The sequence below is a fragment of the Neopelma chrysocephalum genome, unplaced genomic scaffold (assembly GCF_003984885.1).
Source record: "Neopelma chrysocephalum unplaced genomic scaffold, ASM398488v2 Primary Assembly neopelma1_24, whole genome shotgun sequence".
NCBI lineage: Eukaryota > Metazoa > Chordata > Aves > Passeriformes > Pipridae > Neopelma > Neopelma chrysocephalum.
Genome location: NW_020897693.1, coordinates 8,262,296 through 8,277,281, shown reverse-complemented (window position 1 = coordinate 8,277,281; position 14,986 = coordinate 8,262,296). Strand labels below are relative to the sequence as shown.

Sequence of the window (14,986 nt, the reverse complement as noted above, 5' to 3'; positions counted from 1 at the left end):
GTGAGAGTGTGAAATACAGGGGCCTCTGTAGATTGTGAAACAAAGGCCATATCTTAGCAGTAGATCAAGGTACAGTGAAACTTTGCATAAAACCCCACGTGCAGAGGGGGAGAAAGAGGAATCACAATCTATCTTAGAAATTACTTTCTTTTCCTTTTTAATTTTGAAATTAAAAAGATCAAACCATTTCAAATGTGAAAAAATTGACTGAAAAAATGAATGAGAAACTGAAGTGACTATTCTGTCATCTTCCCTTTCCTTCCCTGCCCCACCCCGAAAGGCTAGACCTAGTTAAAATTGTTCAAATTGTAAACTGGAGTAGAGCAGAACTACGATGTGAAGTTGCTACTCACAGATTTTTTCTTGCCTCCATGTCTGAGGTCTTGACAGAAACCTTTCCATGCATCATGAAGAAAATCCTTGAGAACTCTAGAGACCTCACTGAGAGTGAAGAATGGGCAGATGTCCTGCTGCTCGTTTTCCTGTTGACCAGTGAGCCCTGCCAAGGTCAGCTTGTTTTCTTCATGCTTCTTCAGAAGAAGTTCATAGAGGAGACATTTCTGAGAAATGGAGCAGTAGAGTCGCTGCAGACGACTGTAGGTCAGGAATTCATATATGTTAGCCCCGTTGTCAATAAATAATTTTACGAATTCTGGTTTGTCATTGACCAGAGCATCCATCATCACTTCCTCCAGGTCACAGGACTACATTGATATAGGGAGGAAAAGAAAAAAAAAACAAGGAAGTTTTTGGGGGTAATCATGGCTGGATGACAAGACGTAAGATTTAACATGGGAACATGCACATTTTGTCTTCCACCAGGTCAACAGTGGGTACAATGAGAAAGAGGTAGAACTATCTTGATTTCTCTGTGATAAAATGTCTGTGTAAGCAATAATGTGCAAACATCAGCACAAGTAGCCTGCTGTAGGACTTGTGGTGATGTTGGGTACCCATTGCACTGCATATTTATACAGCAGTTGAAAACAGTGACATTCTTCCTACCACCTTCTAACAGTAATATCTTCCTGTTCTTGTGCTTTTAAGCTTTGGTTTGTTTGCCTTAATGACCTATACAGAAGGGGGAGAAAGATTCTTGCCCCCAGAGAGCTCAAGAAAAAGATCATGACTGCTGAATTATTCCTCTGTACTCAGCCATTTTGATATAGGGGACCCTAAAGATAAACAGCCTCAGGAAGCATTATACTGCTGCCCAATCTCTTAGTGGAGCGTGCAGTAAGGTAGTGTTAAAAACTGAAGCCATCTTTTGGGATGTTCCATTGTCCTGTACACATTGGATTATACACCCATTGTCCTGTAAGATAAAACCTGGTACCTTCCACTCCACGTCACCATTGAATATTTCACTTTTAGCAATGTCGACTCTATTCCAGGCCACTGCCAGCTTCAGTTCATCCAGATATTCTTGGGCCTCCTGACTCTGACTTTTGCAGGCTGGTAAAAATAGGAAAGGCAAATAAACTCAGTACTTCACACTTATGTTTAATTTAATATAGTATTGGTACTTTGATTAGCAGCACAAGCTCTCCTTCAGCTATCACAAATCTGTGGGTTGCTTAGCCAGGAACTCTTCACAGCAGTTTTTTCCTGAATTAAGAAATATTAATATTCAAATATATTATTTTTTTTCTAGCAGAATTCTCTATTAAGCCATTAAGTTTAAATGGCTTTTCACTTTTAAGAGGGACCCTGGCCTGTAGAAAGCAGGGGACAGGACTGGCTGTTGTTTCTGCCTTGTTTCAATTAACACACCCGGAACAGAATATCTTTCCCCCTCCCCATGCTAAATTTAGGCTAACACAAACCATTAAGTTAACAGAAACTGAAGTATGTGGCAGCACAAGTAATGTTTTCTTCCACAAGATGCAGTGAAAATTTCTTATAGGAGAAATGGATTATTTCTAGAACTAAGGCCATTCTTGTCTACTTGTGGGTTTTGTTTTCGTTTTCTTGTTGGTTTTTTTTAATGGCTTGTAATTGGGATAATATATTGCTCCAATATATTTCAGTTATTCTGTAACCTCTACTACTAAGAGAAGCAAGTGTTGAAATAAAGGAGCAATTAAATTAGTATAATACAATAGCATGAGACTAAAAAGCAAACAGTAGTTTAAGGCAAGGTTACAAGAGCTATGGTAACTGCCACAGTTAATTTGTCAACAAACAAATGAACAGTGCATCAGAAATGAAATCTGATCCAACAGCCAACTGAACTTGCACTGGAATAAAGTGAAATATATTTATGGCATAGAAGATGTCGAATAAAACAAGCATTACACTGTTCCGTGTTTATTTTTCTTACCTTTTACTAAAGCTTTTAAAATTACTGTATCTAGTTCTTCTGAACCTTCTTGCTCAAAATTGTGCAGAGTTAAAAGATGCTGGTGTGAAATAATGTTTTGAATCTGTTGGGAGTTGAAACACATTTTACACATTGTCCTATTGCTATATATAGTGCCCAAGAGCCCAGTGAAGATCACCCATACTGTATTTCCCAAAAACTTACATTCTAATTGTAAAGATGAGGTTTGGCAAGAAGACAAACATTATTAGTTTCCCATATATAAATAAGTCCTAAGGCAAGGAGGGAGTTACTGCTTTTTCAAAGTCACATAGCAGGATAGGAGGAATCAGAACGTGGATATCCTGAGAACCAGAGCGTTGCTTTAATTAAAAGATCCTTCCTTAACTCACATTCTTATTTGACTCATAGTCATGCTATAGCCAGCATACCACTAGTTTTGTTAAATCTCATCCTGCCTTGACATTTAAGTTTTGCTCTCAGAGTTGTTGATTTAAAAGCACAGTCTCTAACTCTTCTTTGGGTAAAAGTTCTCAAATATTGATATACACAGGAGTCTTCTCTTTCCTTCTGTTTGTCTATTTATTGAGTTTTCTTTCTCACAGTGCAGCTGCACTGAGACTTTGTGAGCATCTGGCAATATTGCTTCTATATGCCTTTCATCCCCTTTTGTTAGTAATCTGGCAAAGTTCTTCCTCATGAATTAGTATGTGGAACTTTTAAACTTTTAAAGCTAAGGATTATGGCAGGGACTGCAAAGAATAAGTAGTGGCTCAGGTCAGGTGGACTTAGTTTATCTCACAGGCACACAGTGCTCTTCGGTTTTCATATAAAGGTGATTTCAAAGTGTTTTTTTTGTTTCTAAAAGGCTTATGCATAGTGGTTTAAGTCCAGCAACCTCAAGACAAAGAGTAAGGAAAATCTATGAATCTGTTTTGTCCTCCTTTTTTTAAGAACAATAATATTTTAAGAACAAGCAACTGACAATAGATAGGATAATTTCTAAACACTCTTCATTCTATTTAATTTATTCATACTTATCCACAACTAGGTTTCCATTAACAGCTGTAGATCATGAATTAGGTCTCTTCTGTCACAGCTGCACAAGCTCCACAGCTGTGGATATAAATAATGCTTCATGTCCTACAGAAGGACTGTGGTGTTCCTGGGTGCTGGCTGTTGCTTGGGGAAATAATTGATGAAGGACAGAGCCCTAAGTGTTCAGCTGAATCACTAGGACAACAAAGTAGTTTGTATGATCAAATGAGCATTTGATTTTTATGTTAGAGGGGTATCCTGTAACACTAGTGTCGAAGCATTGGAGTACCCAAAACTTCCGAGCAGCTTCTTGCCAAACCTGTACTGAATGGGCTACCGAAGCTACAAATGTTAGGAGAGCTCACTGTTAGTGTCCACTGAAGAATGTCCTTCCACAAGAAGCTTTCTGCAGGGAATTTCTCCTTAAATTGCTTTTCAACAGCTTCTGGCATGATAAGCTGTGGGTCATTCATGAATTCAGCTAAGATGTCAGCTGTACCTCCAGACCCTGCTAAGATAAGCCAGGGAGCAGAATTTTCCAATCCACTGCAAACTCTCTGTAGTTTAAAAAGTACATTTTCAGAATTCACATATGGAAAGAAAATGTTATTCAAAAAAAGGACTTCTGGAAAATTAGGAGTAAATGTGTATCTAAACCAGATTAACTGTGGAATGAGTCCAGTCCTCTAAGCTATTATGATTTTTCAGATTCTGTAGCAGGTCATACATGTATAGGCCCCTGACTATGCTTCTTTTCATGACACATCTGCTGAGTAGCTAAGCAACATGATTTGGACAAACAACGCATAAAATTTCTTTGACCCTGACTTTTTTTCCCCCCTGAATTCTGTGTTTCAGTGTAGTCAAGTGCAAGAGTAGCTTTACACAGAAATTATTAGCAGGCTTTTTGGTGTAGCGTTTTTTTCTGCCTGCTACACCCAGCAAAGATGTGCTGAAAGTCAGGAATTTGCCTGTGGGAATATAACACTGGGCTACAGGAAAAAACACTGAATCATAGCAACTACAACAGTTAAAGGCTATTAATTCCATTACTTGTGCAATTAGAATGAGTCAGGCAGGTAGCTGAGAGAAGAAAGCAGAGACCATGGCATCACAATTGCACAATGACTATTTGCTGCCAGTCTATTTCTTCCTCTGGAGTCATGCAGGACTCCATTGATTCAATTGTGGTGCACACTTTTTTCTCTAATTTTGGTGTTGAGGTTTTTTTGAGTTTTATAAAACTGTTGTAGTCTTTGGTGTGCATCATGCAACTTGTAATTAAAAAAAGTGATGTTCTAAAAAAGTGTGACCAGTTATCCCTTCCCAGCAGATTCCCAGCAGCTTCACCCAATCACCTTTGGTCTCCAAGTCATGTTGTTCTCTAAAACTTTGAACAGAGGATTTATATGTCATAATTTGTGATTTTTCTAATCCAAAAATATAGGAAACACTGCAATATTTAGCTTCTGGAAAGGAAGCTCAAGAGGTGACATAATCCTAGTTTAAACAGTGAGATTTTTAATACCAGTGTTTGTTTTAGTCCATCTGACAAAGTTATGACAAGATACAGGGACTGGAGACTGAAATTGGAAAAACATCACCAGAAATGAGTCATTATTCTAAAAAAGGTTACCAGCTTGCATGGTACAATCTCATCACTTGAAAACTTTAAATTATGGTTAAATTATGTCTCTCTAAAGTTACTGTAGACAGAGAGTTTTATTAAGAAAAACAGTAAAACAGAAATCAAGGAGTATGTCCTTGTTAACAAGCTCTTTAAGTTGTAGAACTACTCAGGAAAAAAATCCAAACTGATCCTCACTGAAGATTTGGGATTGTTAGCAGACAACATCCAGTCTTCTATCCTACAATGTTCTTTTGCTCAGTAGGACTAGGATACTAACGTTTTAAATGGCATGTCTAGCAAACCTGGTCTTGTACTTCCTCTGAGCTCTGGGACAGGCAGTTGTCTCATAGTTGCTGGACAGCACTGAATGATTCATCTCTTTTTTGTATGTGTTCTCAAGTAATAGCTCAGTATTTCTGTTTCACTAGATCTGGAGCTGGCTTTTGTGAGTTTGTTTTGGTTTTGGATTCTTTCTTCCCACTGTACAACCTGGCAATGGAAGCTTTAATAATCAGCTGGTGCCTATTCAGAAGGAAATATTTCTCCCAAACAAATACTGGCAAATTTAATATTAACAGAACTCAATTCTTAATGGTGTATAGATATGAAATTTGATTTTATGTAAAGTGCCAATAGATGTGTTTGTCATCCAGCCAAATTTTCCATTAATTACTTGGCATCAGTTAATTTATTTTTCTAAAGTTGAAAACAGCTTCTTACCTCAAGTGTGCCTGGTCCTCCATTTACCAGTAAGCAAAGCACAGGGATCTCAATGCTACCCGTTCCTGTGAAATAGATAGTTTAATTTTTAAAAAAGTTGATGGCTTTCACAAAGCTATTGCAGTTTTGCCAACTCCTCAAAAACACTTGTCTTCTTCTGTGCTGTTTTGGTGCCTACACGAACCTGCAGAAGGCAGGCAATTGCAGAAGCAAGTGGCAAAGGAAGAGAATAACACCGTCACCTATCAGACAGGGTCCTGGTCTAAGATTCAGGATGAAGGCACCTTTGCCTTGGACATGTTGTGTGATGCTTAGTAAGCAGTCCAGGCTGTTCTCTCCTCAGCACACCTCAGCTGCACAATATGGATATTGGGACTTCTGTGTGTCATACCACTGTTGAATTTTTAGGTTATTTATTTACTGCAAGGCTATCAGGTTATGGAGTAATGGAGCTGTATTAGGGTGCAGAACAAGATTGTTTTGTTTTCAGAGAGGCAGCTACCATTATTTACATTAAGATACAGTTAGAAGTGAAAAGCTATCAGTTCATCCCTGGTGTTACACATGTGCTGGAAGGTGCAGTGGAATCCAGGAGAAAAACCTTATAAAAGGAGGATTTAAGAATATGAAGAGGCTGACTGTGTAGACCAGCTAGGGTGAGATGAGTCAGATATGATTTGACAGGAGACAGGAACCATATACTCCTCATTATTCTGGTTAAACAGCTTAAAATTTCATTCAGCACAGTCTAGTGTGGTGATTAATAACAACATAATTGGATACTTTTAAAAGAAATGCTAATGAAATATTTAACATGTCATGGCAGCAGGGGAAGAAATGAGGTCAGCATCCCTGTCCTAAGATATCCTCCTACAGGGGCCCACGTATTTTTAGATGGTTTATACTGTAGATGCTGTACTCTGTAATCCAAAGGTGACTATAGATTGGCCTGAAGGAGCTCAATTAAAACAGTAGCATCATGAGATGAATGCCTCTTTCAGCTGGAAGATAAAAGGCATTTGGTCCAAACACTTTTTTGATGTTTCCCTTTGTAGATCTCCCAGAACTCTGTACAGATCTCCTTTTACTTCTTGTTTGCTCTCTTGTGGAATGACTACAAAGATGATGTTGAAGTGAGCTGTAGCCAGGATGCGATTGGCAAGTAACCTAATTTGTTTTAGTGAATAGCATAGCACTGTCATACCTCTCTAAGGTGATGTTCTTTGAAGAGTGACCTCTGTGACCACACATTCCTCAAGGTATGATTAAGTCTTCAAATATTCTTCATTTACCATAAATTTAGATAAAATTTAGCCAGAGGAGGGGCCAGTGTATTCTGACTTTATGCTGGGAAGGTGGAAAGTCCTTAATTGCAAGGAATATTTACTATATAAAAAAATTTCCTCTAAAAGACTTCTAGATGTTTTTTAAAATAGGGAAATTCTGCGTGACCTTAATAAAGTGTTTTACTTCAGTAAAGTCACATAGCTTTGCTCAGCTTGTGTATAAATGAGCTTAAATGACTGACATTGGTTTTGTTTATAGAAGATAAAGCTGAATTCAGTATGTTCCAGTGAAATATTTGTCATATGAATCAGCATTCTTTGTCAGAATATTGTTCCACTGAGATCTGTTCAATCAGATTTGGTTTGCAAGCCAAAAGAGGCTACTTTGTGATTCTCAGCACTACAACCTCAGCCTACCCTTACAGCCCACCTGTGGTCTTTCCTATGTGAGTCACCAGACAAGTATTTTTCACGTGCATTCATGGCCTCAGGTACATCTGTGCAACCATACTATGGGCTATGTAATGGAATATTCCATTGATGCACACAACTGTGAATAAATGTGCTCTCCCTTCTGTTTCAGCTGTGCTAGCACTGCAGGTATTACAGAAACAAAGGAAAGGCAAAAGTGATTGAATTAGTGCTACAACTGAATTCTTTCCACAAATAGACCTGCCCAACACTCAGTTCTTATTATAAACAAAGGTCACATACATTTAGATGGCCATTAGCCACTACAGTATTTACCCAGGATAATGTTTTATCCTGAAATAAATATGGCTTAAAATATTTCAGAGGGCTTTAGAACTAAAGTCTTTTCTTCCAGTGTGGGAGCACTTCAAGACCTTGTGTATGAGAGGGGATAAAAGTACACAACAGTGAATATCAATCTCTTAGAACCACTGGTTAAGGCACTTGAAGCTGGATTTATTTTCCATTTGTTGTGTTTAAGGCAATTTGAGCTATGCTTTGAAGACCAGCTTTGAGCTACATTTAAGGAGATGCAATAAAAGTCCAGATCTTTGGTTCAAAGAGCAGCTTTCTCTACTTCAGAAGTAACCGAAGTTCTGCCTCTTACATAATGACAAATGTGTTTACTTGATCTTGCCTCTGTAAGCAATTGTCCAATTTGGGAATTGGACTTGCCTTTGATAAGGCCAGGGCCCCACAGGTATCACTGTAATATCAGTACTACTCAAGTTAGCATGCCTATATAGAACCTGCTTACCACCATATCCAGTACGCTGTTCTGAAATATGCTTTTCCAAGGTGAAACGTAGCTTAGTGGTTCCATCTGGCTCATCTGGTGTTACATGGTCCACCAAAATAAAGTGGGAATGGTTGTGGTCCAAGGAATATGGTGGGCCTTGAATATCATCATCTGATTGATAGTGTACAAGACTTTCATTCTAAAGAGAGGAGGACAGATGTTAGTGTTCTCTGCAAAACCCAGTCCATGTTTTAATGTGCTTAATCTCCATTTCTGTGCTGTCTGCACCCTGAGATACCACACCACCTATGAGACACTTGAATAGATTCTTGAAAAAGGGTAGAGGAGAATGTGCTCCTTCTGAAAGGCATCAGATTTGACAGGATTGAGAACTGAAGTCCCTGAAATTTCCCTCTTGGCCTCTGCAAAACATAGTGACATCAATCACCATCTCTGGAATGTAGGTTTTGGAAATGTTTGTTGGACAAATGGAAAAGGACCATGAGACCCCGTAATTGTGGATGGAGCTGTAAAGCCTCAGCTGGTATAAGGAAGGGCAAACCTATTAGTTACAGTAGCATTTTGTCCATGTTTAGGCCAGTAGATAAGTTAGCCTGCCACATGTCCATAGCAATTTAAATGCAGCTGTACTTAATTGACAGGGTTATATGAAGTCTAATCATTATTCTCAGTTTGGAAATTGTATTCTAAAAGAGTGAGTGACGGATTTTAGAAAGTGAAATCTTCTTATCTTTCATTTTGTGTGAGGGGTGTTATGTCTTTAAATGATTTATTAGTGATTTTTGGCATAAAATCAGTCTAGGTAAAATAGAACCCCTGTTACAGTCTGTTGTTCTAAGAATTGCACTACATATGGTCTTCCACACAAATACTTTTTCAAGCTCCCCTTACTTCCCTAATACATCTTTCTTTCCTACTCTTGCACATCCACTTTGATACTGCATTCCTAGCTGCAAGCCAGGCTGTAAATGCCTGGTTATTATTTTTCATTTTCATAATTACTGTCCTCTTGCAAGTAGGTCAGATTAAAACAACTGTTTAAAGTCAGCATTTCCTTCTATCATGCCTGTTTCCAGTTCCTGTAGCCTTTGAGTTGATGAGCAAAACTCAGACTGTCAGCTTGACTATTGTGACTGTATTGCATTTTCCTCATCCTAATTGTGTGGGCACAGACAGGTGTCAAATTCTTTTGAGAACATAGCAGTGTAACTACACAAGTAACATAGTTGTCATTAAGGTATGGAAGAGAGATTTACATTCAGGTATTTAAGAGCCAAGTCTTATGTAGGGCCTTCCTCAATCTCAGTTATTGGCAGTGTCTGATAGAGGAGGAGGTGCCCAGTTGAATCCTGGGAAAAGCCCAACCCAGCAGTTATCCATGTTCTCCACAGACAAGACCAAGGCTGATGTTGAAGAGGCAATGAAAGAGCTCATAGCAGCACTATTAATGCATAAAAACATGAAGCAACCCAGAGGACAAGCTCCTTCATGCTGCACATGCATATATCATGCTCCTATGTTGCTTTCTGAAATGAAGCTGCATACAGCCAAACTGGAGAAATCTCCTTCAAAGAAAGGTGAAAAGGGCTATTATCAGGCATGTTCCTGTGGCGTCTTTCCTTGTCAGCAGCTCTGGGAAGAGTAGGAAAATCAGACGCTGTTCCAGGAAAAACAGCAGTAAACTTGCACATCCTTTACAAACAGCAAGTGCCACAGATTTCTTTTACCTCCTTCTCTCTGTCTGTCATTTGTTGGGGAAAGCTTCTCGATACAATTAATTTCCTTCAGATTTTTTGTTTTGACAGAGGGTGTGCCTATATTCTGCTGCCATGCAACATTAAGCCTACTCACCCAAGATCTGGCCTTTGACTAGGACCCAGAGGCACAACAAACAATTGAAAAAGGCCCTTTGGGATTTTCCTATTTATTCTCTGAAAATGTGGAAGTGATGTTTCAATGATGTTTAAAGCACACCATTAACACAGAAGAGACGGGAGGGATCAACTGATTTCAGGGCTTGTTTTTCTCCTTGCTAGTGTGGATTGTTAGCTCTATTTTATACAACAAGCTGCTTGTGTTAGTGCCAAGTATAAAAAGAGTTGGGTTTAGATCAACATCCCTGTCTGTAGTTCCTTTGTCTTAAAGTTACTGACTAAAATCCAAAATGTTTTTGGGTAGAAGCTGTGCCAGAAGTCATAGGGTCAGGAACGTTCTTTACAAAATATTCCTTGCCAAAGAATTCGGGCTTTAGTTAAGGGAGAGAAAATCTAATGCAATAAAAAGACCAGTGCACTTGTTTTGTAGGTGCTGATTGGGAAAGATGCAGATGTATTTTGATCACTTAACCTAGGAGAGAGGTGAAATAGTTTGCATTTGCTAAAGCAACTTTCCTGAGCAAAATTCACAAACATAATGAACTGAATTCTTTCCTCTGAGGTCCTTTCAGACCAGTTCACCCACACAAATAGGTTAAAGTCCTCCAGCTAAAGAGTCCCACCTGGTACAACACACAGGTGGCTGTCGTTGGCAAAAAACGATGTAAAAAGGAGAAGCCCAATTACAATAAATCACTGATATGGTCTGGCAGTCTCCCAGCTGCTAGCTGGTACTTGCAGGCCTATCTGAAAGAGCAGCTAGGTGTGAGTTCAAAGGGCTGCCTCTGTCATTTGTTTCTTAGCTTCTGCAGGGGAGTAAAATAGTGCAGAGAAACTGTCATTGGTCGTTATTACACACCAATTTTATCGTTATAATATTTTGCTTAGGACAGACTGTATCCCCAGTGACAAAAAGGTAATGCTACATTTTTTTTTCTCCACTTGCAGGTCAATTTAGTATTAACACTTTAAGAAATTGTTTTGTTGGGTGAGGGTTTTTATTTGTTGGTTTGTTTTGGGTTTGGTTTTGGTTTTTTCTTCCCAAGAACTTTGACTTCTTTGACCCAAATTGAGAAGTCCCTAGAGCTTCCAATAACTGGGCAAAATCCTGCATAGTTAGTATTTTTTGCCTGGTGTATTGAGCAAGTTTTTGCATATTAGACACCACTTCAGTGGCTACTTAAGAAAACCTTGTCTTGGAATATTTATGTCTGTTTTTCCATAACAGAAAATATGCTTTTTACAGTATTTATATAATAGCTTGGAGTAAGAGATTCTGCAGTAAGTGGACAGGGGAAAAAACATTGAAGGTATCTTATTCCATGTGCTCTTTTCCTGACCTTCATCCTTGCGCTAATGTCTAATGCTGCCATCTGCCGTATATCTCTGGAATCACTGCAGCGTGCGCCGAATGCGCAGGGCACAGAATCATTCGGTTCTAAACCCTTCTCGCTCTTTATTTTTTTCTTCTAAAACACAGTTTAAAACCCACTTTTTTTTCCTTTTTTTTTTTTTTTACAATTATATAAATGTTGTTCTGCCAACCACTTCCAAATTTTGTAAATGTGCAGCTTATATCTGAACAATCTGGTTTCACAAGTAGAATGAGTGAAAAGTACCTTTATGTTGTCCAGAATTTCTCTGTGCCGAATTTTTCTGAGGGAAGTTATTCCTATGGCAATCACGCTTTCTCTGGATGAAGTGCTAGCCAGTGCGAGATCTCGGACTGCTTGCACTAAGTGTCTTGTTATTCCTACACGTAAAGCACTGGTAAAAATCCAGGCACCTGAAATTAGTTTTTAAAAACAGTTAGATGATTTCTTTGTAATTGAACATGTTTGTGTGTCAAGTAACATTACTTGCAGTATTGGATTTAAGGTTTTTTTTTAGGTAGACAAAGCGAAGACAGGTCTTGATGGACTATAACTTTTAGAATTAAAATACATACAAATTACATAAGACTTTAATAAGGAAAACAAGAAGAAATTATATGCCCAAGCAAACATTCTTCACATATCATGAGATGCAATGTTGCCATCTTTACTCTGATATTAATAAGCTCATCAAGAATGCTGTGTCCACTCTAGAGTCACTCACTGTCTAAACACGAGCAGAAACATCCCTGTACCAGGCAGTTCTGACTGTTGTCTCTTTAGGAGAGTCGAATTTATAGCAGCATTGTTAGGGTGACAAGGAATCATGAACACTCTAGATAAACAGATAGTTGGCCTTTTTCAAATATGTAACATAAAGAGACTGGAGATCTTGATGCTGTCCAGTTTTAAGTACAGAAGGCACGTGGAGCTATAGAATAACTGTGTGGCACAGAAGCACCAAAATGAGCTTCAGTACTGGGCTTTGGTCATTACAAAAAGCAAAACTGTTACAATCTTGTCTGGAACAGTGAAGCTAAACCAAGAGATTACTGTGAAAAGCTCAGAGATATTTTCACTTTGTTTTGCGGGTATTTTCATAAAGCTATATAGAAAAAAAATGTCATCTTATGTGAAAGTCACTTCCATGCCTATTCCCAGACACTGGAGGGTTTGGTTTTGTTTTTAAATGCTTTTCACTACTCTTGTAATTCATGTGAACAGCCAGGGAAAAAGTGAGCTGACTTACTTTGTGTTATACATTAACAAGGTCTTTTTGTTAATCTTGAGTTTAATCATAGGCAGTTTGACTAGTAAATTGTTCAACTCTTAGCTTTGATGAAAACAAGATTTCAAGAAGTAAAAACGACTGTAGCATGATTTTGACTGGTAGCTAAAAAGTGAAAAGGGAGAAAACAAGAATTCTTATTTTTGACCTAAATTCACTCTTATTGAAGTTAAATTGCACTGCTCTCTTAAGAATTATTTTGTTACGACACCAAAGAGAGACAGTGTAATTGGTCCTATCTCATGCTATCTTTCTAGTCTCATCTCTGAGGGAATAATGTCAGGTAATTTTACACTTCAGGAATGGTTGTCTAGAGTAATTTGGTTCAAGATAACTTATTTTTGCTCCGATAATACAATCACTTTAACTTTCAAAGCTATTTACATACAGGTTGTAGATTGCATTCAGCAAAGTCTTGAATTTCCAAAAATTGTGAGCAAATCCATTGTCATTAGCAGATCACTGGATGCTAGGTGTGAGAATTCAGCAGGAATACGAATTCCTTCTTTAACACCTAAAGCACTAACCTGTGCTTTGAGCTGCCTTTATAAGTCCTTTCTTTAAGGTGTCCCGTAGCCAAGGCTTCATCTGGAAATTTTCTTCTTCCCCTACTAAAGACACAACCAAGTTGGGAGCAGGTAGCTTCCATTTGTTGAGCATAACTTCAAATATAATTCCAGGGTGAATGGTTCTTGGAACCTTAATAAACTTCAACAAACAAAACAAAAACCCAGTGAATAGCGATAGGACAGTGGGATACAGTAAAGAGATTGTTCATGGTAAATGCAGAAGGGAATTATCATAAACTTGGTTATTTAAGAAAAAATTATTTGAGCAAGAACCAACAGAGAACTAAATACTAGAATTTAGCAAGCTTCTGTATAATTGCCATCTCAGTAATTGGGCCAGTTCCATGGGCTAGTTCTGTGTTGCACACTGACATATTACACTCTCCTCTAGTGCTGCTGCCTTTGGTTTTGTGGCAGTCTAGCAAAGCCAACAAATTTCTTATGTGTTTCTTGTTTCTCCACAAGATGAAAAATTTCACCTGAATTCGCATCTGTTTTTCAAGGATACATTACATGAATCTATTGCTTCTTCAGTTCTGTATATATTTTGACTTTGTGCTTAAGACTTTATGATGAAACAAAATCTTAAGGCAGATTTCAGGAATTCCTAGGAAGTCCTTCTGCTCTAGCATGGGACTAGTGAGCAAGTGGGTCTGTCCATATATATCCTTCTCTGCATATTAGCAGAATAGAGAGAGAACTTTAGGAAAAATCTTGAAACAGCTCAGAAGTATGTTTAAAATGTTGAAATCCAAGTTAATATTTTTTGGCAGAAAGTTGTAAAAGCAGAGAATGATGCAAAATGAAGGAAGTAGGGCACATAATTGATTTTTTTTTTTTAAGGGAAAAGTTATCAACTCTACTTGTAGCATATCATTGCAAATCAGGTGATTGACTCCTGTATATTAATAGGCCATATTTTAAACCACATTCATGTTCAGGAAGGTATGGTCCCTACTTTGAGTACAATGTGGTGCCTCACACTGTGGCACTTTGACCCTCACTGTTACAGTCTCTACATTTATTGCTAAGAAGTAATAGCTGAACAGCAATAGTGTTAAAGGGTTAAAATCCTCAGTGCCCTACCTTTCCATGTTTCTTCCCAGAAGCTGTGAAGTCTATTTCTCCTATGCAGTATGGTAGTTCTCTTTTGAAAGCTTCCTCTTTGTCACTACTGCAGAGCTTGGTTTCCATTTCCTCCATTGAATTTATAAGGTGACTGAGCACCAGTAGACCAAGATGTTCACTGAGATGACAGAGAACTGGAAAATGAGAAGCTATTTAAATTGGAGAGGCCACAAAATCCACTAACATACATCTAGCTGAGTTTTTAGTCAAATATTTTACTTTTTTACTATTATGCTTGTAATGTTCAGCTAAAATTGGAGGTCTTTGTACCAAATGTCAGACATTATATATAGGAGGAGGCAGATGCCACAGAACACTATCTAACTTAAGTTATAAAAAGGAATAATGAAGGAATAAGGCTCCCTCAACTCTCATTTAGCAGGCAGAAAGCTGAGCTGCAAGGTGCAAGACCCTGCAATCTGTCCAAAGGCATGTGGGATGTCTCATAGCCCAAAGGTGACCCTAATTCTACAAGAGAGAAAGAGGAGTCTCAGCCACAAACTATTTCAAACAAGAGTAGAGCTGT

General features: G+C 38.3%; 1 protein-coding gene across 1 annotated transcript in view; it reads right to left on the bottom strand.

The window, feature by feature from the left end:
* Positions 1-14,535, bottom strand: part of TRPM5 (transient receptor potential cation channel subfamily M member 5) — a 39,287-nt gene extending 24,752 nt beyond the window's left edge. Inside the window, exons 1-9 of the mRNA XM_027702015.1 lie at positions 14,419-14,535; positions 13,291-13,471; positions 11,722-11,888; positions 8,226-8,406; positions 5,712-5,776; positions 3,727-3,918; positions 2,324-2,426; positions 1,337-1,455; positions 354-704 (exon numbers count right to left, since the gene is read on the bottom strand). Of these exons, the coding sequence (XP_027557816.1) occupies positions 354-704; positions 1,337-1,455; positions 2,324-2,426; positions 3,727-3,918; positions 5,712-5,776; positions 8,226-8,406; positions 11,722-11,888; positions 13,291-13,471; positions 14,419-14,535 (1,476 nt within the window). The remainder of the gene's footprint in view (positions 1-353; positions 705-1,336; positions 1,456-2,323; positions 2,427-3,726; positions 3,919-5,711; positions 5,777-8,225; positions 8,407-11,721; positions 11,889-13,290; positions 13,472-14,418) is intronic.
* Between the last annotated feature and the right edge of the window lie 451 nt (positions 14,536-14,986).